We start from the raw sequence: 25,905 nt of genomic DNA, 5'->3' as shown, positions 1-25,905 counted from the left end.
CTTCTTTTCGAAGTGTTTTCTCAATGTGGTTTTGATTGCCATTTCCCTAGTGACTAATGACATTGAGCATCTTTCCATGTGCTTATTGGCTATTTGCATATCTTCTTTCAAGAAACGTTCATTCAACTTCTTTGCTCATTTTTTTTTAAAGATTTTATTTTGTCCTTTTTCTCCCCAAAGTCCCCGGTACATAGTCGTATATTCTTCGTTGTGGGTCCTTCTAGTTGTGGCATGTGGGACGCTGCCTCAGCATGGTTAGATGAGCAGTGCCATGTCCGCGCCCAGGATTCGAACCAACGAAACACTGGGCTGCCTGCAGCAGAGCGCGCAAACTTAACCACTCGGCCACGGGGCCAGCCCCTCATTTTTTTTTAAAGATTGGCACCTGAGCTAACAACTGTTGCAAATCTTTTTTTTCCCCCTTGCTTTTTCTCCCCAAATCCCCCCAGTATATAGTTGTATATTTTTTTAGTTGTGGGTCCTTCTAGTTGTGGCATGTGGGATGCTCCCTCAACATGGCCTGGTGAGCGGTGCCATGTCTGCGCCCAGGATCCAAACCAGTGAAACGCTGGGCTGCTGAAGCCAAGCATGCGAACTTAACCATTCTGCCACAGAACCAGCCCCTGCCCATTTTTAAACTGGGTCGCCTTTTTATTGTTGAGCTGTAAGAGTTCTATACGTATTCTAGATACTAGTTCCTTATCAGATATATGATTTCTAAGTATTTTCTTCCATTCTGCAAGTTGTCTTCATTTTCTTCATAGGGCACTTTAAAGCAAAAAAAGTTTTCAATTGTGAATACAATTTACCTGGTTTTTCCTTTGTTGTTTATGCTTTCGGTGTCATATCTGAAAAACTCTTGCCAAGTCCAAGGTCACAAAGATTTATGCCTATGTTTTCTTCAGAGTTTTACGGGTTTTGCTCTTATATTTAAGTCTATGACTCAACTTGTTAATTTTCGTATATGGTGTGAATAGAGTCCAACTTCATTCTTTTGCATATGGATATCCAGTTGTCCCAGTACCTCTTGTTGAAAGACTATTCTTTCCTATTGAAGTATCTTGGCACCCATGCAAGTGACCAGGAATGTAACGGTTTATTTCTTCAGTTTCAATTCTACTCCACTGATCTATATGTCTGTTCTTACCAGCACCATATTGCCTTGATTACCATAGCTTTCAGTAAGTTCTGAAATTGGGAATGTCTTTCAACTTTGTTCTTTTTTCAAGATAATTATGGCTATTCTTGGTCTCATCCTTTCCATATGAATTTTAGGACCAGCTCATCAATTTCTTCAAAAAAGACAGCTGAAATTTTGATAAGGATTAAAGTGAATCTGTACATCAATTTGAGAAGTACTGCCATCTTAACAATATTAAGTCTTCCAATCTATGAACACGGGATGTCTTTCCATTAATTTAGGTCGTCTTTAACTTCTTTCAATAATTTTTTCTGGCTTTCCACATATAACTCTTGCACTTCTTTTGTTAAATTTATTCCTAAGTATCTTATTCTTTTGGATGCTACTGTACAAGGAATTTTTTTTCTTAACTTCATTTTTGGATTTTTCATTGCTAGTGTGTAGAAATACACTTGATTTTTGTACAATGACTGTATCCTGCAAACAATCCTTGTATCCTGCAACCTTGTTGAACTCAATATTAGCTCTAATAGTTCTTTTGTGGAATCTGCAGTATTATCTATACACAATGAGTGCTCATTATTTGTAGTAGTTATGTTCTCTAAAGTTGCCATGATTGCTGAATTAGCGAATACTGAAGCCCTGTCCTATAAGAAATATGTACACACACAGAGATTATGATCTTAAATCCTAAATGTATCTTATCCTAGTAGATTCTCTTTTCTTTATTTCTCAAAAGAGAGAATGAGGTTTTGTGGGGTTTTTTTGAGGAAGATTAGCCCTAAGCTAACTGCTGCCAATCCTCCTCTTTTTGCTGAGGAAGACTGGTTCTGAGCTAACATCCATGCCCATGTTCCTCTACTTTACATGTGGGAAGCCCACCACAGCATGGCGTGCCAAGTGGTGCCATGTCCGCACCCGGGATCCAGACCAGCAAACCCCGGCCACCAAAGCAAAATGTGCGCACTTAACCGCTGCACCACCGGCTGGCCCCAAGAATGAGGTTTTGAAGTGTTAGTAACTAGCTTGAGGCCACCTCACTAAAGGGTGCCAGAGTTGGGAGTCAAACTCCATCAAACTGGCTCCAGACCTGGAGCTTCTTTTACTATACTGTACTGTCTCCTTGTCTCCATCCTCTGGTCAACTCTGTATGGAAGCTGAACAAAAAGGCAGAGTGTTGCCTTGTTCAACCTCAGCTGACAAGGTGTGTGTAAGGAAACTCAAATTTTCACCATTTTCAAATTTTTCACATGTCCATGAATGACTGCGAAAGCATACCGAGTATTAATTTTGAAGTTACAAATAAATTTTAATCAGTAGGTGAATTCTCCACAAATTATGAGAATCAACTGTACAAGATTATGTCATCTGCACAGAGATAGTTTTACTTCTTCTTTTCCGATCTGCGTGCCTTTAATTTCACTTTCTCCTCTAATTGCCCTGGCTGAAACTTCCACTACAACATTGAATAGAACTGGTGATAGCTGACATCTTGATCTTCAGGGAAAAGCTTTCAATTTCTCACCAGTAAGTATGATGGTGGTTGTGGGTTATTCATAGATACCCTTCATTGGGTTGAGGAAGTTCCCTTTTATTCCTAGCTTATTAAGTGTTTTATCACGAAAGGGTGCTGGATTTTGTAAAACGCCTTTTCTGTTTATACTGAGATGACATACTGAGATAATATGGCATATTACAGTGATTGATTTTTGTATGGTGAACTAAGCTTGCATTTCTGAAATAAATCCCACCTGGTCATGGTGCATAATCCTTTTAATGTGTTGCTGGATTCAGTTTCACAGTATATGGCATATTATATTGATTGATTTATTTTTTTTGGAGGAAGATTAGCCCTGAGCTAACATCTGCTGCCAATCCTCCTGTTTTTGCTGAGGAAGATGGCCTTGAGCTAACATCCATGCCCATCTTCCTCTACTTTACATGTGGGACGCCCACAACAGCATGGCTTTTGCCAAGTGGTGCCATGTCCGCACCCGGGATCCAAACTGGTGAACCCCGGGCTGCTGAGAAGTGGAACTGCGAACTTAACTGCTGCGCCACCAGGCCGGCCCCACATTGATTGATTTTTGTATGGTGAACTAACCTTGCATTTCTGGAATAAATCCCATCTAGTCATGGTGTATAATCTTTTTAATATGTTGCTGGATTCAGTTTCACAGTATTTTGTTGAGGATTTTTGTATCTATATTCAAAAGGAATGTTGGTCTGTAGTTTTCTTTTCTTGTGATGTCATTGTCTAGTTTTGGTATCAGAGTAATACTGGCTTCATACAATGAATTAGGAAGTGTCTCTCCTATTTTTTAGAAGAGTTAATGAAGCATTAGTGTTTATCCTTCTTTAAATATTTGGTAGAATTTACCAGTGAGGCTATCTGGGTCCACATTTTCCATTTGGAAAGTTTTGATTGCTAATCCAACCTCTTATTATAGGTCTATTCGGATTTTCTGTCTTCTTGACTCAGTTTCAGAAGTTTATATGACTCTCTAAAAATTAGTCCATTTCATCTGAGTTATCTATTTGCTGGCACACAAATTGTTCAAAGTATTCCATTGTACTAGCTTTTATTTTGGTAAGATCATCATAACGTTCACTCACTCCTGATTTTAATAATCTGAGTCTTCCTCTTTCTTGGTCATTCTAACTGAAGATTTGTCAATTTTGTTAATCTTTTCAAATAACCAACTCTTGTTTTTGTTTATTTTCTCTATTGTTTTTCTATCCCCTATTTCACTTATTTCCACTCTAATTTTTATGACGTCCTTCCTTCTGTCTACTTGGGTCTAGATTGCTCTTCTTTGCCTATGCTTACTTAATTAAAATAGAAGTTTAGGTTATTGACTTGAGATTTCTTTTTTGTGTGAGTGAGGAAGATTGGCCCTGAGCTAACATCTGTTGTCAATCTTCCTCTTTTTGATTAGGAAGATTGTCGCTAAGCTAACATCTGTGCCAATCTTCCTCTATTTTATGTAGGATGCTGCCACAGCATGGCTTGATGAGTGGTGTGTAGGTCCACGCCTGGGATCTGAACCTGCGAACCCCTGGCTGCCGAAGCACAGCGCATGAACTTAACTACACCACCACAGGGCAGGCCCCAGAGATCTTTCTTTTTTCATGGAGGTGTTTACAACTATAAATTTCCTCTGAGCACTGCTTTCAATGCATCTCATAATTTTTGTATGTTGTTTCCATTTTCACTAGTCTCTAAATATTTTTTAACTTCCTCTGTGATTTCTTCTTTGACCCATTGATTATTTAAGAGTATGTTGCTTAATTTATACAGATTTGTGGAATTATCTGAATTTGCTTGTTATTGATTTCTAATACATTCCACTATTAGAGAAATACTCTGTATAATTTCAGTCCTTTCAAATATATTGGGAATTGTTTCATGACCTAATACATGTCTATGTTGTAGAATGATCCATGCTGCACTTGAGAAGAATGTGTATTCTGCTGATTTGGGGTGGAATGTTCTATAGACGTCTATTGGCTTTCATGGCTGTTCATGTCTTCTATTTCTTATTGATCTATCTAGTTCTACCCTTTATTGAAAGTGAGATATTTACATTTCAAACTATTATTACTGAATTGTGTATTTCTCCCTTTGATTCTCTAAGTTTTTGCTTCGTGTACCTTGGGGCTCTTTTGATAAATAAATGTATGTTTAATAATTATCATATCTTCTTGATGAATTGATTTCGTCATAAAAAATTGTCTCTAGTAACAATTTGCATCTTAAAGTCTGTTTTGTCAGATGTTAGTATAGCCACTCCAGCTTCCTTTTAATTACTATTTCTATAGTATATCTTTTTTCATTTTTTCATTACTAAACTATTGCATTGTAACCTAAAGTGTGTAATCTAAACACAGCATATATAGTTGTTATGTTTCTTTATCCATTCTGCCAACATCTGTCTTTTAATGGGAACATTTAACCCATTTCTATTTAATTTAATTACTGATAAGGCAGGATTTATGTATGCCTTTTGTTATTTGTTTTCTATCTTACATCTGTTTTCTCCTCTACTCCTCCATTGCTGCTTCTTTTTATTAAAAAAGATATTTTCTAGTGTACCATTTTAATTCCCTGCTCATTCTCTTACTGTAATTTTTATTTTCTTAGCTAACATATTAACTTACAACAATCCATTGTGAATTTATACCAACTTAATTTTAATAGTACCCAAAAACTTTGCTACTTTATACCTATTCTCTCTCCCCTGCTTTGTACTATTATTGTCATGAAAATTGTCTTTATACATTATATGCCTATCAACACAGACTTATAATTTTTACTTTATTCTGTTAGATGTCTTTTAAAGCAGAAGGAAAAAAATTTACAAAGTATATCTATACTACCTTTTATATTTATCTATAGTTGCCTTTACCAGTGTGCTTTACGTCATCATGTGGGCTTGAGTGTCTTTTCATTTCAGCCTGAAGGACTCCATTTAATATTTCATATAGAGTAGACCTGCTAGTGACAAACTTAGTTTTTAATTTATCTGAGAATACCTTAATTTCTCCATTTAGAAAGATATTTTTGCTGTATATAGAATTCTTGGTTGACAATCTTTTTCCTGCAGCACTTTGAATGTCATACCACTGCCTTCTTGCTTCCACGGTTTCTGATGGGAAATCAGCTGTTTACCTTGAGATAATCTTGTATGAGAAGAGCAGCTCCTCTCATGCTACTTTCAAGACTTTCTTTCTATTTGGCTTTTGACAGTTTGATTATACAAATAGTCCCAAAATTACGATGGTTTGAGTTATGATTTTTTGTCTTAACAATACTGTGAAAGTGATACATAATCAGTAGAAACCATATTTTGAATTTTAAATTTTTATTTTTCCCAGGCTAGTGATATGTGGTGTGATACTCTCTTGTGATGTTGGGCAGTAGTAGCAAGCCACAGCTCCCCAGTCAGCCACGAGATCACGAGTGTAAACAACTGATAACACTTACAACAATTCTGTACCCATACAACCATTCTGTTTTTCACTTTCAGTATAGTATTCAATTACATGAGATATTCAACATTTTATTATAAAATAGGCTTTGTGTGAGATGATTTTGCCCAATGTTGGCTAATGTAAGTGTTCTGAGCACATTTAAGGTAGGCCAGGCTCAGCTATGATATTTGGTAGGTTAGATGTATTAAATGCATTTTCACCTTATGATATTTTCATCTTATGATAAGTTTATCGGGACATAACCCCATCATAAGTCAAGGAAGACCTATAATATATCTTGCTGTGGATGTCATTGTGTTTATCCTTCTTGGAATCTTTTGAGTTTCTTGAATGTGTAGATCCTTGTCTTTTATCAAATTTGGGACAAGTCTAGCTACTATGTCTTCAAGAACTTTTTCTACTCCTTTCTCATTTCCTTTTGGAACTCCCACGATGCATGTGTTAGTATGTTTAATGGTGTCCCCCAGATCTCTAAGGCTCTATTTACTTTTCTTCTTTTCTTTCTGATCCTCAGATTGGATAATCCCAATTGACCTATCTTTAAGTTCACTGATTCTTTCCTCTGCTAGCTCAAGTCTGCTGCTGAATGCTTCTACTGAATTTTTCATGTTGGTTGCACTTTTTGACTCCAGAATTTCTTATTTGGTTCTATTTAATAATTTGCATCTCTTTATTGATATTTTCTATTTAGTGAGACATCATTCTCATACTTTAGTTCTTAGACATAGTTTTCTTTAGCTCTTTGAACATATTTAAAGAAGGTGATTTAAAGTCTTTGCCTAGGAAGTCTAGAATCTGGGCTTTCTCAGTGACAGTTTCTAATGACTGCTGCTTTTCCTATGTATGGGCCATACTCTGCATCTCTCATAATTTTCCGTTGAAAATCACATATTAAATAATGTAATGTGGCAACTTTGGTAATCAAGATTCTCCTCCCTCCTCAGCATTTGTTGTTATTCCTGTTTGTTGTTACTGTTTATTTATGTAGTAACCTTCTTATACTAATTCTGTACTGTATTCTTTGACAAGTGCAACCACTGCTTGGTTAGCTTAGTGGTAATCTCTGCTTGCACAGATTTCTTTAAATGCCTGGAATGAGTAAGTCTCCCAGCCTTGCCACGAGGTTCTCTGTGCATACTGAGGCATGTCCTCAGCATTAAGTCAGGCAGTTTACAAATCTGCCTTAGCCATCACATCCTGCTTGTGCAGAGACTCAAGGCCAGCCAAGGTGACAGCATAAGGCCTTTCCAGATCTTTCTCAAGCATGCTCACAGCCCTGGACAGGGCATAACCATATGCATGTATGTGGCCTTCAAGATTCCCAGGAATATATTGGAGCTTTCCAAAGCCCCTTTGGACATCTCATTTTCCAGTTCTTCCTTTTAAGCTTTTTCAATAGCCTATTTGTTTGCCCCAACTGTTATCCCTGCCTCAGGTAGACACAAAGTTAAACAACTTCTTCTAAATGTTTCAGACAAATATCTTCAGAGAAAAGTTTTGCAATGGGTGAGCTCTTGGTCAGGTCAAATACAGAAAAGTCCTGTGAATGGTGGTTCCCAGGGAACTGCCAGACAGGTCAAATAATGACGATTATCCAGAAGGATGTTTTTAGAGAGCTCCAAATCCATCCAGCCCCCTCCAGTGGCTGCTAGACTGCTGGTTTTTACTGATTGTGGGAACTTTTGGTTTTTAAGACTATGCTGGACTGGGTAGAGGGGAATGGAAGTAGGGCAAGTTAAAATGCCACAAAGCTCACTGCTCTTAATAAGATTCAGCCACTTGCTTGAGAAATACTCCTTGGATTATTGCAAGCTTCCGGTTGTTTCCAGAGTTCTGAAAAAGTTGATTTTGACAGTTCTACCAATGTTCTCATTGATTTTATAGAGGGGAGGCTTTTCAGAGATCCTAACTTCACCATTCCTGGTAATGTCAGTTTGCTTTATATTTCATTAATTTCTGCTCTTGTCTTTATCATTTCCTTCTACTTTCTTTGGGCATATTTTGCTAGTCTTATTCAGACTTCCTGAGATTAACTAGCTCATAAATTTTAAGCCTTTCTTCTTTAACATATACACTTAATATTATATATTTCCCTCTAAGTATCACTATAACTGCATCCCACAACTTTTGCTCTATATTATTTTTATAATTCAGTTCAAAATATTTTCTAACTTCAGACATGCTTTCATCTTTTACCTGGGTGTTTCTTAGAAGTATGTTTAATTTCAAAACATAAGAGGATGTTCTAGTTGCCTTTCTGTTACTGATTTCTAGCTAAATTTTAACTGTGCACAGTGATCGGAAAAACATAATTAATATGATTTCAGTGCTCTGAAATTGGAGACTGAATTTGTGGCTTAAAATATGGGCAACTTTTTAAAGTGTTCAATTACATTTGAAAAAAATTTGTAGTCTGAAGTTGTTGGTTAAGCATTCTATATATGTCCATGAAAAAAAATTTCAATGATCATATCTCAGTTCAAGATGTTCTTTTTTTATTTTTCAAATCTAAAATGTCACACTTTATAATTTCCTATTCCTCGCAATGTATTCAAACTTGTCCCTTATTTCTTTAAAAACAGAAAGTACAATCATTTTTATAATTTGTGTCTAACCATTCCAATGTCTAAGATTTCTAAGGCATTAGAAATCTTTTTCTGTTATCTATTCTTACTCATGTTGTACTGTTTTCTTGTGTGCCTGCTTATGTTTGACTGAATGTGGTCATTTTACTTGAAAAATTATTAATAGGAGCAATGTAAGGCCTAGGATGGAGCATTTTCCTTTTGAGAGAATTTGTATTTGCTTCTCTCAGCCATCTGAGAACACTACCAGTTCTGGCCCATGTTAAATCACAATCAAGGCTTGAGGGTCACCAGAAGACTCAGGCATTCTGAAAGTAGGTTCTAATTCCTCAGGATGGCTGGTCCATTTCCTCAACCTGAAGATGAAATCTTTTGGAGTCCCAGGTTATTATGAGGAGGGTCTCCTGTAACATAGCCCACTTTGTAGACATCCTGGGTTTTGATATGTCTTGCCCTTTCCCTGAAATACTGATAAAGCAAAGATCAAATTTACTGAAATTAGCAGATGCCACCAGGGCAAAAGCAGCTTCCATTCTTATTTACTTACTGAAGTAAAAATTAAGTCACTTCCTCAACTTTTTACTTAAATGATCTAAAATACTAATAAACAATGTGACCCATGTGAAGAAATTGGATTTTACTGAGCTATTAAAAAATACTGGCACTTAATCCATGCTATATAAGAGTACTTCGCAAATAATCCAAAGACTTATTTCTTACTAATTACAGAAGTATAATATTATCATATTTATTATAATATATGCAACACAATGTTCTACCACTATTTGCCATTTATGGCCTTGAATTTATGATTTGATATTCTTATTAATTTCTCCTATTAATACAGTAGCATTCTTCTTATTAATTCTGGTGGGTTCTTTTTTCTAAAGTAGAAATAAAAGTGTAATAAATGTATAAATATCTTTTGATTTTCTGAAGCAGTCCTTAGATCAAAAATGTATAGAACCTCTTTAAGAAGAAACACAAGGATAGGTTTAAGAATAAAGACAAGTTCTTTAACTAGACTTTACACCAAGTTTCATCATCTCTGAGGAGGTCAGAATTTATTCAACATGTCCTTTGCCTAGTCTTTTTTCCAGTGAAGTGGGGTTTTTCCTTCTTAGTATTTGAACATAACCAAATTTTTGTTTTGTTCTCTTTTTAACCAAATAAAAAGTCATGAGAATTCAACTTGTCTACTGCTTAAGATTTCTTCACACATACAAAGACCTGTTTGGATTTTGTGAATCTTGGGAGCTGAGAACTTTGAAAACAAGAGCAAACATGCAGTCATCCTCAGAGTATACGCCATCTAAGGCTATACCATTTAAGTTTGCATAAGTACACTCTATGACGTTCTCACAATGACAAAATTGCCTAATGACACATCTCTCAGAACGCATCTCCATCATTAAGTGACACATGACTGTATATTAAAAAAGATAGATGACTATATACCAAAACATTAACCATTGTTATCTCTGGATTATAAAATTAGAAGCAATCTGTTTTTCCATATTTTCTACCAAATTAGAAAAAATAATTGCAATAATGAGTCAATAGAGAATACATTATTTACAAAACTCAAGAGGTGTTTAAGGGTTTCAGTTTAACCTTCAACACAAAGACAGTACTACAGAACAAGACGCAAGGTGTATCTAATAGTTTGCTGTTTTCTCCAAATAAAGTATTGTGACAATTCTACAGAATTAGTGTACTGCTTGAAAAGAAATATCATAGAACAATGCCCAATATTTCCATTTGTAAGGTGGCATTAGATAAATAAAAATACATTTTGAGTTAATTACCTATCCAAGGCTTCCTTGAAGTATTTTCTCTGGACATCAAACTGAAAGACTGTACGTTCACAATCAGTTGAAGCATTATCACTACCCCCATGTTTCTTCAGGAAGGCATCAAACCCATTCTCATCTGGATATTTCAAACTACCCATGAATACCACTAAGTGGAAAGAACACAAAGTCACAGAACACAAAGATATAGACAATATTTTTATTTTCAAGGATGAAATTTCTCATATGCAAAAAAAAAAAAAACTGGAAGAAAATATACCAACACATTAACAATGGTTATGTCTGGATAATACTTTCTTCATTACACTTCTGTTTTTGTAATTTTTTATAATGCCCATATATTACTATTATACCCAAAGAAACTAAACTGTTTTTTTCTTTTTCTGAGGAAGATTCCCCCTGAGCTAACATCTATTGCCCATCTCCCTCTCTTTGCCGAGGAAGATTTGCCCTGAGCTAACATCTGTTGCCAATCTTCCTCTATGTTGTATGTGAGCCACCGTCACAACATGGCCACTGACAGAAGAGTGGTGTGGGTCTGCACCCAGGAACCGAACGCAGGCCGCCAAAGCGGAGCATGCTGAACTTAACCACTAGGCCATCAGGGCTGGCCCTAAATGTTTTATTTTTAAAGAAAGAAATATATAATTTGTTTGTAAAAAGGTTAAAATGTAAACATAAGCATATATGCAGATTAATGGCTACTATAAAAACCCATAAAGGTGAGAAGTTTACCCTCAAATTGCTTAGAAAACAAGAATATTAAAAAATGAGTAATTTCAGGAAAACAAATATGGATTTAAATATTTATATTTATGGCATCCATATAGGTTTCACTTAGGTATATTCATAATTAAACTGAAGATGTTCTATTTTGTTTTGATATTAATCATGCCTTTTTATTTTCTATATTTCTGATGCTTTCACATCTTGGGGCCTTGCTAACTCTGGAAGAGACTACCCTCTCAAGGCTATAGCCTAAACTCCTAGAGATTGGCAATTGCCTCCTGATCTGTTAGCCTTACCACACCTGAAAAATGATAAAACCTACATTTTAAAATAATTTTCTAAGTGGTTTCATTCTAATCCTTAAAACAAGTACACTCAAGGAAATTAAAACTGTCTTCCCTTATGATATTCATAAAGTTTTTTTTTCAGCCCTTTCTCTTGTTAAACATATCATACTTTTATCAAAACAGTTACTTATCTTTGAAATCAATTCATACAAATTTGGAGGAAAAAAGACATCCAGGAATGATATTTTACAAAGATCTTACTGTGCTCCAAAAAGTGTGCAAGCCCCGGCAGGTCATCCGGATCAGCAAAACTCCCAACTCCAACACACAGAGCCGCTGCAGACTGGAGTAAGTAGAACACATACAAACAGTGAGTCAATCCTAAAGGAATAATAGTGTAGGTCTCATCTTAAGGATTCACTTGGAGATGGATGTTTTCCAATAGAAAGTAACAAAATTCTTTCCCTGAGAATCAGGAGGAGCAGCAAAGTGAAACTCACCAGAACTGTGTCAGTTTCACCCTGCTGCTCCTCCTCTTGCCATCCTGCCAAATGCTGAACAGGTGCAGACCTAAGGGAAAAAGCAGAAACAGACAGAAAAAAAAAAAAGGAAGGGGGACTGGCCAACCTACCCAAATATCATTTCGTGTCAGCATTTCAGAGTTCTGAACCAAGTTTGCTTCCTGATTTATGAGATTTTAGAAATCTGCAGAAGTAATATATCTAGGTAGATTATCTCTAAAGATCTCTAAGCAATTAAAGGTTTTGTATTCAGTAACTCAGCTACTAGATGTGAAACTTCTCAATATGTTACTCAGAAAATTTTGCTTTTATTAAACAGGGGGTAAAACAGTATGTCAGGAAAACATCTAACAAAGAGAATAACTGAATGGTTAAAAAAGAAAATCTTTAGCTATTAAAAAACTACAGAACTAAACTTTAAAGAGGCTTTTTAGTTCTTCACTTCTTACTGAAGATACACAGAATACATTACTTATCAGTTTTCAACAAAATAGATAGTCAAAGAGGTACATCAAACTCCACTTAAAATTATTAGGGCATACCATTATGTCACTGTAAGTTAAAAGACACAAAAAAGGAAAGAAAAACAGTCAATTCGAATCCTTGAGGATAGGAAATTAAATTAACTTTCCCAAATTTTACAAATGTCAATTTTAAAGAATGCACACATTTGGTGACACAGACTGTTTTGATAAATGGTTACCCTCTTAGAAGGAGAGTTTTTAAAAATTAGCATGTACCTAGTATAAAGTCTAACCATGTGTCAGAAAACAAAACTATGTTTTTAGAAGAACCAAACAGCCTCATTTGATACTGTAAATTCCATTTTGAAGACTTAGGGACATAAACTCAGTTAAAACATGTGGGAATATCCACTTCTTCAAACCACAGTCTAACCTGTTCTGTGATGTTTAATAGGTGCCTAACCTGCTTTCAGCTCCAACTACCCCATAAAGATTTCTTGTGTCGACCAGCAGGGTTGAAGATATTTTTGTAAAAGTTGACTTAAACCACAGTATATCAGTCAGCTTTGACCACAGCAAAAACAGGCTCTGCGACTGCTAGAAAAGAAATTCATACTTGAGAATTATCTACCCGAGAAATTCATACTTGAGAAATTCATACTTGAGAATTCACTTAAGAAAGCCCTGAACAAATCATAATTCAGTATATATCATACTTAAATTTCAATCTTGTTAATTTGTCAAGCTTTTCAGATTAAGAACAACTTTCGGGAGGAGGAAAATGGAGGGAGATAAAATGATGCCTCAGAAAAGTAGTTAACTTCTTAATTAGGTAAATGTCCTCCAAAACCACAATGTTTTTTTCTTTCCACTTCTTTTATTAATTCTCATGTTTACCTTAAACAAGTTTCACATTTTTCAAATAAAAATTAAATCGTAATAACCCTATACTACAAACTGTAAAACACTACAGCACTCTTAAGCCACCTCCTCATATCTAGACTATCAACTTGATTTCCCCTTTGCAAACACTTATTCATTCAATAAATATAAACTATTTTCCATTTTGACAATCATAGAATCTTTCCCTTCACTAGTGTAACCACTGCATCTGAATCAAAACAATTTGATTGCTTCTTCAAACTACATTGAGTTCCAGCATTCTTTTCTAATATGATCCAGAAAATTAGCTATCAATATCTTATGAGGGAATATATCACACTGAGTTCTCAGAAAAGAAAGGTAGCATCTAAGCCAATTTTTTAATGATCACTAGAATCTGACCCTGCTGCTTCTAGAAGATGTAAACATTTAGAGTTTGATTCACCTAAGCAAAATCAAAAGGGGTACCAAAAATACAGGATATACATCTTCATTTATCAAAGGGTTTACAATTGTTGTATAAATCTAAGGTATTTTATTATGTCTTGACAATAAAATTGGCTCTGAAAACAATTTTTTAATTTACCCTAGAGTTTTGCTTATCAGTTGATAGAAGATATAAAGACGTCCAAAGCATGGGGAAAGATATTGATAGATAGATAGATACAGAAAGAAACTTACAGATAGGAAATATTCAGTTATGAAGCTATAACAATCAGTCTTAGAGCTAAAATGGTTCTCAAAAATTATGTAATCTAATCCTTTTACTTTAGGAATGAGAAAATGAAAAGGTCTAAGATCATCCAGAAAGACAAGGACAGAACCAGAATTAGAACTCAAGTTTCCTGACTGTCAGTGTTCTTTCCACTCTGTGACTTTTATAATTTCTTCCTTTCTATTATTGTTCTATTTGGAATTGTGAGATCTATTTTAAATTAAAAGTAAATTAATTCTCAATTTATTTATAAAGACCTTAGTATAGACTATCAAGTGATACATATATACTTTTTTTTTTTCTCAGTATTTTGGTTTTCATCTCTAAAGCTTTCCAAGCTAAAACCACTCGGTCTCTCATGCTACTCCAAAATAGGCATCACTCAGAATCTGAATAGCAAGGGGCAAATAGCTTCTTAAAAACATGGCTCAGTTCCCCCAACAATTTAGTGAAAGAACTGGCACAACCTTCTATAAAAAAAATAATTTATGTAGGATTTATTTAAAATACATCTACTACTTGTATCTCACATCTTCACATCTCTGAGGGCTGACCACTTTACAACATAATAATTTGACATCTAGGTTTTAGTGTTAATAATTTGAACTTTAATTCACTTGTATGCGGACTGTACCATGATGAATGTATTATCAATATTCAAGAAACTAGTTTTTTTAAAGATTTTATTTTTCCTTTTTCTCCCCAAAGCCCCCTGGTACATAGTTGTATATTTTTAGTTGTGGGTCCTTCTAGTTGTGGCATGTGGGATGTCACCTCAGCATGGCCTGATGAGCAGTGTCTGCGCCCAGGATCCAAACTGGCAAAACCCTGGGCTGCTGAAGCAGAGCACGCGAACTTAACCACTCAGCCACGGGGCCGGCCCCAAGAAACTAGTTTTAACAAAGATTTGCTGATCAATTCCACTGTAATGCCTCTGAAATATTATCCTCTAATGTGGTACCACCTACTGCAAAATGGAGGTATTCTTTAAAAGATATTCAGAAAGGAAAATTCTCCCTACCGAGCCCTATTTATCTATTCATTGACTGTTACTATATATTATACTAAGCTCAACTGCCTATTTCTATTTCAGTTCTTCCAGTTTCCTTGTTACTTATCCAGACCTTTGGTGCTTTCCATAAAAAGAGATAAATCACATTTAATTACCTAGATAGAAATTACCCATATGAGGACTCAGAAGCACAAGCCCAGGTGAGGATTCTACACTAGCCCTGTTCTTTTTCCTTTTTCTAGTCTCTCCAAGGAGAATACACGCTCTTATTCCTCTATCCCAGGCTAAGAATTATGCAGATCCTCACCTCCTGGCACCTGCTTTTAAAAGAAATAATGTGCACAAATACAGATAAATTCAAATATTACCAGTGATTACCTCTGAAGAGTTAAGATTATGGATGATTTTTATATTTTTGTCTGTCTTTATTTTCTATTAGTTTCTATAATGAGCATTTGTCACTTTTACAATCAGAGCAAAATGTTTTTAAAATGTAATTTTTTACTGAAGATTAAAAGATAAATATATATTTCCATTTTGTCATTAAGAAATAAAGCATGAGTTTAGAACTTATCCCAAAGAATTCCCAAATTAGAAAAAGATATAATAATGGACATGATTCACACCTGTTTTTCAGTGGTTTTCTTTCTAGCTTCTGCCCTCTCTTCTAATTCTTCCAATTCATTATCCTCAGTATCAAGATCATCATCATCACGTTCATCATCATCATCAAACTCATCTTCATCATCAAAACCCTCTTCGTCATCATCTTCTATTTCAGCTCCAGAATCTTCATCATCATCGTCGTCATCTTCTTCTTCTTCTTCCTCTTCGTCTTCCTCTTCCTCTTCCTCTTCATCATCTGTTGCATCTCCCATTTTACCTTCCATATTACTTAGGTCTGAAATCAAAAGTGCCTGCAAGCCATTCCGTAATTTGATGTATCTAAAAAAAAGTCACAAAATATTTTGAGTCAGCTACTCATTACACTACACCAACACAAGTGGTCAGGGTAGCAGAATCTAAAAAAAAAAAAATCCAAGTAGACACATACCCCTGACACTGTTTTTAAACAAATAAAATTGGTTGCTTCTAGGGAAGGGAACGTGAAAAGCTTATCTATTTCTGAGTAGCTGGAGGGAAAGGATGAGAGAGATGCTTCACTGTTTGTAATTTTTAATCATGAAAATATATTTACCTATTCAAAAACTACATTTTAGAAGTTAAATATATACAACAAACCAACCGCTTGGCTTCCTTTACTGTTGTTTTAGTTTATAAGTACTTAATAAACATTCTACCAAACCAGAAGACTTAACTAATAGAAATATATCCCTCAATATACAGAGCAGTCATGTCAGCTTAAATATTAAAGCAAAATCTCATATATTTAAACTCTGTTGATTCCTTTTGGTACAATGTATTTGATCTTTTATACCAGTCTTCAAAGCTGTTTTTATGGACTACAAAAATGGCTAGATCTTTAAGAAAACTAAATCCCACAGACTGACTAGTAGTCGCCCTGCAGGAAGATGATTATCCTGTTTAGTAAAACCACAGTGCCAGTGTGATGACTGGGTGCCTACTACAAACTTCTCCCATTTATACTCCTTCTTTCATGTGTTATTCAATAAGCATTCACCTAACGGCTTTTAATGTATTAGATACCATGCTAATATTAAGGGCAAAAAGAATAAAACCACATTCCTCACTATCAGGCACTCACTGTCTAGTACAACATACTGCAATTTGGCCAGTACATACAGAATGATAGAGCTAATCACAGAATGTTAGAAAGAAGGAAGCAGTCCGGGAAGGCCTCTGAGACAAGGTACACTTAACTTGAGCCTTGAAGATAAAAAAAAAGAGAGTGACATCAGCATCATGGCGGCATGAGTTGTTCCTCTTTTCTCTCTCCTTCAATTTACAATAATTGGGCATCTATAACCGAAAAAAAAGCATCTCTGCAAAGCATACTAGGACATCTAAGAGATCCATTCATCTGTGTACCTGAAAATGGGTAGATTGGACCACGGAGGAGGCTGAAAAGTGAGGGGAGTGGCGGTGGAGTTGGTGGTGGAGCCGGTGGCAACAGCAGGACAGAGCAACCTTTCTAGCAGAGAATGTGCAGGTTGAATGCAGCTAGTGGGGGGTCTGCCTGGCCATGTGCTCTGCAGTTGAAGGGATCCATTGCTCTCTCTGAGGAGAGACAGCAGTTACTGAGTGGAGAGGAAGGAAGGGAAGTAGACAAAGAGAACTGAAGGAAAGTGTCGCCTGCTGCCTGCCCTGGGATTCTGGCAAGAGGAATGCCCAGGGACCTCTAGGGGGACACGCACTCAAGGATCTCCCTACCAGGCCATGGGCACACCCAAAGCCTCAAGTGCTAAGCACACACCTCTCCCCACTCTGCCTGCATCCTTTTTTTTCCTCTGCCAGCTTTTTATTTTATATGTATGCTCCCAACCTTAGCAGCGAATCAGCTCTGTAAAGAGAAACCAAAAACTTGTGCTACAGCAAAAGCTCCTAGTTACCTACCTGTTGAACTTTTAGAATCATAGTAAACAAAGCCTTGCCTAAATAAGAAAGGCATTTGCTACTTCAAATGTGGCAGTGGAGTTACTTTTCATCAAACACCATGAAACATCATGGTAATATGGTCTCATAAAAAGAAAATGACAATTGTGCAGCAACCAAACCCAAAGACATGGAATATTACGATCGAAATGATAAATAATTCAAAATAGCTGTTACAAAGAAATACAGTGAGCTACAAGAAAACTTAGAAAGACAATACAATGATCTCAGGAATAAATTAACAAACAGAAGTAGTACTTGACCAAAGAGATTGAAATTCTGGAGCTGAAGAACCAAATAAATGAGATGAATACATTAGAATGCATTGGAAACAGAGCAGATCAGATGGAAGACAGAATTAGCAAGCTGGAAGGTAAAAATCTAGAGATGATTCAGGTGGAAGAAGAGAGAGAACATTTTTAAAAAGTGAAGAAACCCTATGAGAGCAATCAGACACCATTAGAAAAGGCAACATAAGAATAATGGGTATACTAGAAGGAGAAAAGAGGGAGAAGGGGACAGAGAGTTTATTTAATGAAATAATAGCTGAGAACTTCCCAAATCTGAAGAAGGAACTGGATATACAAGTCCACAAAGCTACTGAAACACCTTATTATCTCAACACAAAAAGACCTTCTCCATGACACATTATATTAAAACTGTCAACATCAATGATAAAGAAAGAATTTTAAAGGCAGTCAGGAGAAAAAAAGACAGAAACCTACAAAGTAATTCCCATTAGACTATCAGCAGATTTCTTCAGCAGAAACTCTACAGGCCAGGAGAGGTGGAATGACATACGCAAATATTGAAAGATAAAAACCGCCAGCCAAGAATACTCTATCAGGCAAAGTTATCCTTCAGATATAACGGAGAAATAAAGGCTTTCCCAGAGAAACAAAAACTGAGGAAGTTTACCATCACTAGACGTGCCTAAAAGAAATGTTGAAAGTTCTTCGAGCTAAAACGAAAAGACAAAAGTTCACAAAACTCTGATTAAGGTGTTACATAGTCAGTAAGAATTAGAAAACTGTAACTTTTTTTACAATAGTATATTAAACTCAATTATATCATAAAGGGTACAGGAAAAGAAAATTAAAAATAACTATAGATTCCACAACTTGGTAAAGAAATCACATATAAAGAGAGAATCTGTGACATCAAAAACATGAAAGGGGGTGGGGGTAGCCCCATGGCCAAGTGGTTAAAGTTCTGTGTGCTCTGCTTCGGCAGCCCAGGGTTTGCAAGTTCAAATCCCAGGCACGGACCTACTCCACTCATCAGCCATGCTGTGGAGGCATCACACATACAAAGCAGAGGAAGACTGGCACAGATGTTAGCTCAGAGCAAATCTTCCTCACAAACAAAAAAAAAACATAAAAGGGGAAGAGAAAAAGGATGGAACTTTTATAGGCAAATGAAGATAAACTGCTATCAGCAGAAAAAGGACTATTTTACCTATGAAGTGTTCTATGCAAATCTCATGGTAACCACAAAGCAAAAATTTAGAATGGAGACATGAAACATAAAAAAAGGGGAGACTGAGCAAATCACCATGGGAAACCACCAACTTACAAAGATAAACAGAAATAGAGGAAAAAGAAACAATGGAAAGAAAAAATAACCAGAATGCAAAAGGTAAAATGACAATGGTAAATCCTTACATATCAATAGTCACCCTAAATGTAAATGGATTGAACTCACCACTTAAAAAACACAGAGCGGCTGGATGGATTAAAAAACCAGGCCCAACTATATGCTGCCCACAGAAGACTCATCTCACCTCTAAAGACACATGGGTTCAAAGTGAAAGGATAGAAGATGATATTCCAAGCAAACAAAAACCAAAAGAAGGCAGGCATAGCCATACTTATATGAGGCAAAACAGACTTCAAGCCAAAAAGGGTAATAAGAGACAAAGGTCACTATATAATGATAAAGGGGTCAGTACATCAAAATATAACAATTGTAAATACATATGCTCCCAACACCTGAGCACTGAAATATATTAAGCAAATGATAACAGATCTTAAGGGAGAAATACATAACAATGCAATAATTATAGGGGACTCAATACCCCACTAACAGCAATGAACAGATCATCCAGACAGAAAATCAACAAGAAAATGATGGAATTGAACCACACTTTAGAATAAATGGACTTAACAGACATATACAGAACATGCCATCCAACAGTAGCAGAATACACAGTCTTCTCAAGTGCACATGGAACATTCTCCAGGAGAGATCATATCATAGGCCACAAAACAAATCTTAGCAAATTTAAGAAGCTGAAACCATATCAGCTTCTTTGACCACCATGATATGAAACTAGAATTCAATAACAAGAGGAAAGTGAGATCCATAAATATGTGGAAACTAAACAACACACTTCTAAACAACCATTGGGCCAAAGAAGAAATCAAACAGGAAACAAGAAATTGTCTCAAAACAAATGAAAATGGAAATACAACATATCAAATATAGTGGGATGCAGCAAAAGTAGTTCTAAAAGGAAAGTTTATAGCAATAAATGCATATATTAAGAAATTAGAAAGATCTCAAATAAATAACCAAACTTTACACCTCAAGGTACTGGAAAAAGAACAAACTAAGCCCAAAGGTAGTAGAAGGAAGCAAATAATAAAGATCAGAGCAGAAATAAATGAAATAGAGACCAGAAAAACAAAAGAAAGGATCAAAAAACTAAGAGCTGGTTCTTTGAAAAGATAAACAAAATTGACAAATCTTTAGTTGGACTAAGAAAAAAGAGAGAAAACTCAATTAGAAGTGAAAGAAGAGACATTACAACAGATACTACGGAAATACATAGAATCATTGGAGACTACTATGAACAATTACATGCCAACAAATTACATAACATAGAAGAAATGGATACATCTGTAGAAACACACAACCTACCAAGACTGAATCAGGAAGAAACAGAAAATTTGAACAGACCAATAACAAATAAAGAGATTGAATCAGTAATCAAAAAACTCCCAAAAAGAAAATTCCAGGATCAGATGGCTTCACTGGAGAATTCTACCAAATATTTAAAGAAGAATTAACACCATTCCTCCTCAAAGTCTCCCAAAATATCAAGAAGGGAACTTCCAAACTCATTCTACAAAGCCAGCATTACTTTGATACCAAAACCAGACAAAGATACCACAAGAAAAGAAAACTATAGGCCAATATCCTTGATGAATATGGATGTAAAAATTCTCAACAAAATATTAGCAAACCGAATGCAAGAAACATTAAAAGGATTACACACCATGACCAAGTGGGATTTATCCCTGGGATGCAAGGATGGTTCAACATACACAAATCAATACATATAATGCACCACATCAATAAAATGAAAGATAAAAATCACACGATCATCTCAATAGACACAGAAAAGGCATTTGACAAAATACAATATCCTTTCATGATAAAAACCCTTAATAGATTGAGTATAGAAGGAACATACCACGACATAATAAAGGCCATAAATGACAAACCCACAGCTAACACTACACTCAATGGAGAAAAACTGAAATTGTTTCCTCTTAAGATCCTTTAAGACAAGGATGCCCACTCTTACCACTCCTATTCAGTATAGTACTGTAAGTCCTAGCTAGAGCAATTAGGCAAAACAAAGAAATAAAAAGCATACAAATCTGAAAGAAAGCAATAAAATTGTTGCTATTTACTGATGATATGATCTCATATATAGAAAATCCCAAAGAGTCAGTCAAAAAACTGGTTGGAATTAATGATTTCAGTAAAGTGGCAGGATACAAAATCAATATACAGAAATCAATTGCATTCCTTTCCACTAATGATGAAGCATCTCAAAAACGAATAAAGAAAATTATCCCATTCACAATAGCATCAAAAACAATAAAATACTTAGGAATAAATTTAACCAAGGAAGTGAAAGATTTGTACAAAGAAAACTACAAGACTTTGCGGAAAGAAACTGAAGATACAAACAAATGAAAAGACATCTCGGGTTCAATGGATCAGAAGAATTAGTATTGTTAAATATCCGTACTATCCAAAGCCATCCTCATATTCAACACAATCTCCATTAAAATACTGAAGGCATTCTTCACAGAAATAGAAAAAACAATCCTAAAGTTTGTGGGAAACCACAGAAGACCCCAAGTTGCCAAAGCAATACTGAGAAAAAAGAACAAAGCTGGGGTATTACACTTCCAGATTTCAAACTACAGCCATGCATTGCTTAATGACATGGACATGTTCTGAGAAATACATTGTTGTTCAAACATCACAGAGTGTACTTATGCAAACCCAGATGGTATAGCCTACTACATACCTAGGCTATTATATGGTAATAATCTTATGGGACCACCATCATATATGTGGTCCATCATTGACTGAAAGGTCATTATGCAGTGCATGACTGTATACTACAAAGCCATAGCAATGAAAACAGTATGGTACTGGCACAAAAATAGACACACTGACCAACAGAACAGAATAGAGAGCCTAGAATTAAATTCCCAGTATACATAGTCAACTAATATTCGGTAAGTGAGCCAAGAATACCCAAAGGGGAAGGGATAGTCTCTTCAACAAATGGTGCTGGGAAAAATGGAGACACACCTGCAGAACAATTAAATTGGACCCCTATCTCACCACTTAGAAAAATTAACTCGAAATGGATCAAGACTTAAACTTAAGACCTGATACCATAAAACTCCTAGAAGAAAATGTAGGGACAAAACTCATTGATGTTGGTCTTGGCAGTGATTTTTTTAACATGACACCAAAAGTACAAACAACAAAAGCAAAAATCAACAAATGGGACTCATCAAACTCAAAAGCTTCTGCACAGCAAAAGAAACAACAAAATGAAAAAGCAAGCTACGGAACAGGAGAAAATTGCTACAAACCATTTATCAGATAAGGGGTTACTAGCCAACATATATAAAGAACTCAGTAGACTTAATAACAAGAACCTGGATTAGCCCTGATGGCCTAGGGGTTAAAGTTTGGTGTACTCTGCTTCAGCGGCCCAGGTTCAGTTCCTGGGCGCAGAACCACACCACTTGTCTGGCAGTGGCCATGCTGTGGCAGTGGCTCACATGAAAAAGAGGAAGATTGGCAACAGGTGTTAGCCCAGGGTGAATCTCCCTCAGCCAAAAAAAAAAAAGACTAACAAAAAAAACCCAAGAACCAAATAATCCAATTAAAAAATGGGCACAGGGGCCAGCTGGTGGCTGAGTGGTTAAGTTTGCGTGCTCTGCTTAGGCGGCCCAGGGTTTCACAGATTGGGACCCTGGGCACAGATATGACACCGTTCATCAAGCCACGCAGAGGCAGTGTCCCACATAGCACAACCAGAGGCACTCACAACTAGAATACACAACTAAGTCCTGGGGGGTTTTGGGGAGCAGAAGAAGAAAAAAAGAAGATTGGCGACAGTTGTTAGCTCAGGTGCCAATCTTTAAAAAAAGAAATGGGCAGAAAAACTAAATAGACTTTTTTCCCAAGGAAGACATCAAAATGGCCAACAAACACATGAAAAGATGCTCAACATCACTAATTATCAGGGAAATGCAAATCAAAATCACAAAGAGATATCACTCCACACATTTTAGAATGGCTATCAACAAGAAGACAAGAGACAACAGGTGCTGGCAAGGATGTGGTAAAAAGGTAATCCTTATATATCATTGGTGGGAATGTAAATTGGTCCAACCACTATGGAAAACAATATGGAGGTTCCTCAAAAAATTAAAAATAGATCTACCATAGAATCCAGTAATTCCTCTTCTGGGTATATATCCAAAGGAAATGAAAACAGTATTTCAATGAGATATACGCACTCCCATGTTTATCGCAGCATTATTCACAATAGCCAAGATATGGAAACAACTCAAATGCTCATCCATGGATGACTGCATAAAAAAAATGTGGTACATATATACAATGGAATATTATTCAGATATGAGAAAGAAGGACATCTATCCATTTGCAACAACATGGATAGACCTTGAGACATTATGCTAATCAAGATAAGTCGGAGAAAGACAAGTATTATATGTCGCTTTTATGTGGAATCTAAACAAAGTGAAACCTGTAAAAGACAAGAGAGTAAAATTGGTGGTTAACCAGGGGATGCTGGTGGGTATGGGGGGAATAAGAGTGAAGGTGTTTATGGGTATGAACTCAAAATGAGTAGTAAATAAGCCACAGAGATCTAATGCACAGTATAATAAATACAGACAATATTGTACTATAATTATGTAATGTGATAAATATCACTACATTGGCAATCATATTACAATATATAAATGTATCAAAGTAACATGCCATACACCTTAAACTTATCCAATTTTACATGTCAAATTTATTCAATAAAAAAAAAAGAGCCTAGCAGAAACTGGGAAATGACATGGAAAGAAAGACAAGGAAGGAAGCCTCTTGCTCAAGAAGGAAGACTCAACACATAAATTTATCTCATTTCCATATCAAAAATCACACTTAAATAACAGAAAACAATTTTGTGGTTACTTTTTGTTTTGGTTTGTTTGAGAATAAAATCATGACAGACTTAGAAAATAGAAAAGGCCACTGTTAGCAGATCAGAAGTTTTTAGAAATTATTAGAAGATATATGCAAATTTAATCAGATTAGTAGAGAAAAAGGAAAAGAGAACCACAGGCCTAAATATATGTAATAAGATATTAGTTCTTCCCAAGAAAGCCTGGAGAAAGCTAAGGTCCAGATCAATAAATGAAAAGAGTGGGGACAGCCTCAGCACAAGAAGCTCAATTATTAACTGAACTGGAAACAATCCAAATGTCTACCGCCAGCAGAATGGAAAACCTGTGGTATGTTCACACAATCGAATTTGTTTTTTCACATAATGGAATACTGTAAAACAGGGAAACACATAATCCAATAAAAAGCTACAACAGTGGTGAATCTTAAAAACATAATAATGAGCGAAAAAAGCAAATAGAGGACTACATACCATATGAAAACTATTTATATAAAGCCAAAAAACAAGCAAAAGTAAACAGTATATTGTTCAGATATACGTATATATGTGATGAAACTTTTTAAACAAAGGAATGATAAACACAAAACTCAGAATAGTTGTTGTAGTGGGGGTGGACAACATGGAAGGATGAGAGAGAGCATGGGGAAGACAAGTAGATTGTAGTTTTTAAGCTGAGTGATAAGGTTATCCATATTTTCGGTTTATCTACCACTCACATAAAAATCGCATGTTTTCTTTTGTATATATCAAATACTACCATCCTAGAAGTTTCTTAAACAATAATTTAAAAACCTAATTCAGTAATAATGAGGCCAGTCAGGCCATACTCCTCCATGCCAAATAATTAACCAAACAGCAGTAGAACATATTAAAATGGAAGAGCTGTTTTCTAAGAATGTAAACAATCTGTCCAGAAATTAATTCCAGGATGAATCTTAGTGACAGAGAATCTTAGAGAGGCAGACATAAAGGCACGTTTTAAAAAGAGGGTAAAGAGGACTCTGCTCAGCTTTTGTAAAGTACATATTTTTACTAGCTTAAAATTCTCAAAAATAGAAAGGAGAAAAAAAAAAAACTAAAGGGACTCTACTTTCAAAATAAATCACTAATCCGATAACTTCTCATCGCCTCCACAGCTACTGCCTTAGTCCATGCTGTCACTATCTCTAGTCTCCTTCTAACGGGTCTCCCCCTGTCCATTCTCCCTCAATACCCCAGCTTACCCCTCACTCCCACCCCACACACATACCTCCAGTCTATCCTCAGCAGCCTGAAGAAAGCAGATCAGGTGCGTTCTCCCAGAAGTCACATGCTGAAGTTCTAACCTCTAACGCCCCAGAATGTGACTCTATTTAGAAATGGGGCCTTTAAAGAGGTGATTAAGTTAAAAGGAGGCCATTATGTTGGGCTCTAATCCAATCTGACTGGTGTCCTTATGAGGAAATTTGGACACACACACAATGGACATGTGTACACATAGATGAAAGACCATGTGAGGACACAGCAAGAAAGTGGCCATCTGCAAGCCAAAGAGAGAGGCCTCAGAAGAAACCAAACCTACTGATACCCAGATCTTTGACTTTAGCCTCCAGAATTGTAAGAAAATAAGTTCCTATTGTTTAAGTGACTCTGCCTGTGTTTTGTTGTTATGGCAGCCCTA

At 35.9% G+C, this 25,905-nt stretch overlaps 1 protein-coding gene across 4 annotated transcripts in view; it reads right to left on the bottom strand.

Moving 5' to 3' along the window:
* Nucleotides 1-25,905, bottom strand: part of NRDC (nardilysin convertase) — a 95,678-nt gene that overhangs the window by 46,930 nt on the left and 22,843 nt on the right. For 3 of the 4 annotated variants that reach the window (XR_006888604.1, XM_046661102.1, XM_046661104.1), the window contains exons 2-6: nucleotides 15,772-16,090; nucleotides 13,000-13,133; nucleotides 12,052-12,121; nucleotides 11,813-11,894; nucleotides 10,530-10,683 (exon numbers count right to left, since the gene is read on the bottom strand). Coding sequence is in view for 3 of the 4 variants with exons in the window: in XM_046661102.1 (XP_046517058.1) it covers nucleotides 10,530-10,683; nucleotides 11,813-11,894; nucleotides 12,052-12,121; nucleotides 13,000-13,133; nucleotides 15,772-16,090 (759 nt within the window). In the remaining variant the exon portion in view is untranslated. The remainder of the gene's footprint in view (nucleotides 1-10,529; nucleotides 10,684-11,812; nucleotides 11,895-12,051; nucleotides 12,122-12,999; nucleotides 13,134-15,771; nucleotides 16,091-25,905) is intronic. The other variant, XM_046661103.1, reaches the window with a different exon arrangement.

This window comes from Equus quagga, chromosome 5 (assembly GCF_021613505.1).
Source record: "Equus quagga isolate Etosha38 chromosome 5, UCLA_HA_Equagga_1.0, whole genome shotgun sequence".
Lineage (NCBI taxonomy): Eukaryota > Metazoa > Chordata > Mammalia > Perissodactyla > Equidae > Equus > Equus quagga.
Note: the sequence above shows the minus strand (reverse complement) of the source record. Positions and strands in the feature narration are given on the sequence as shown.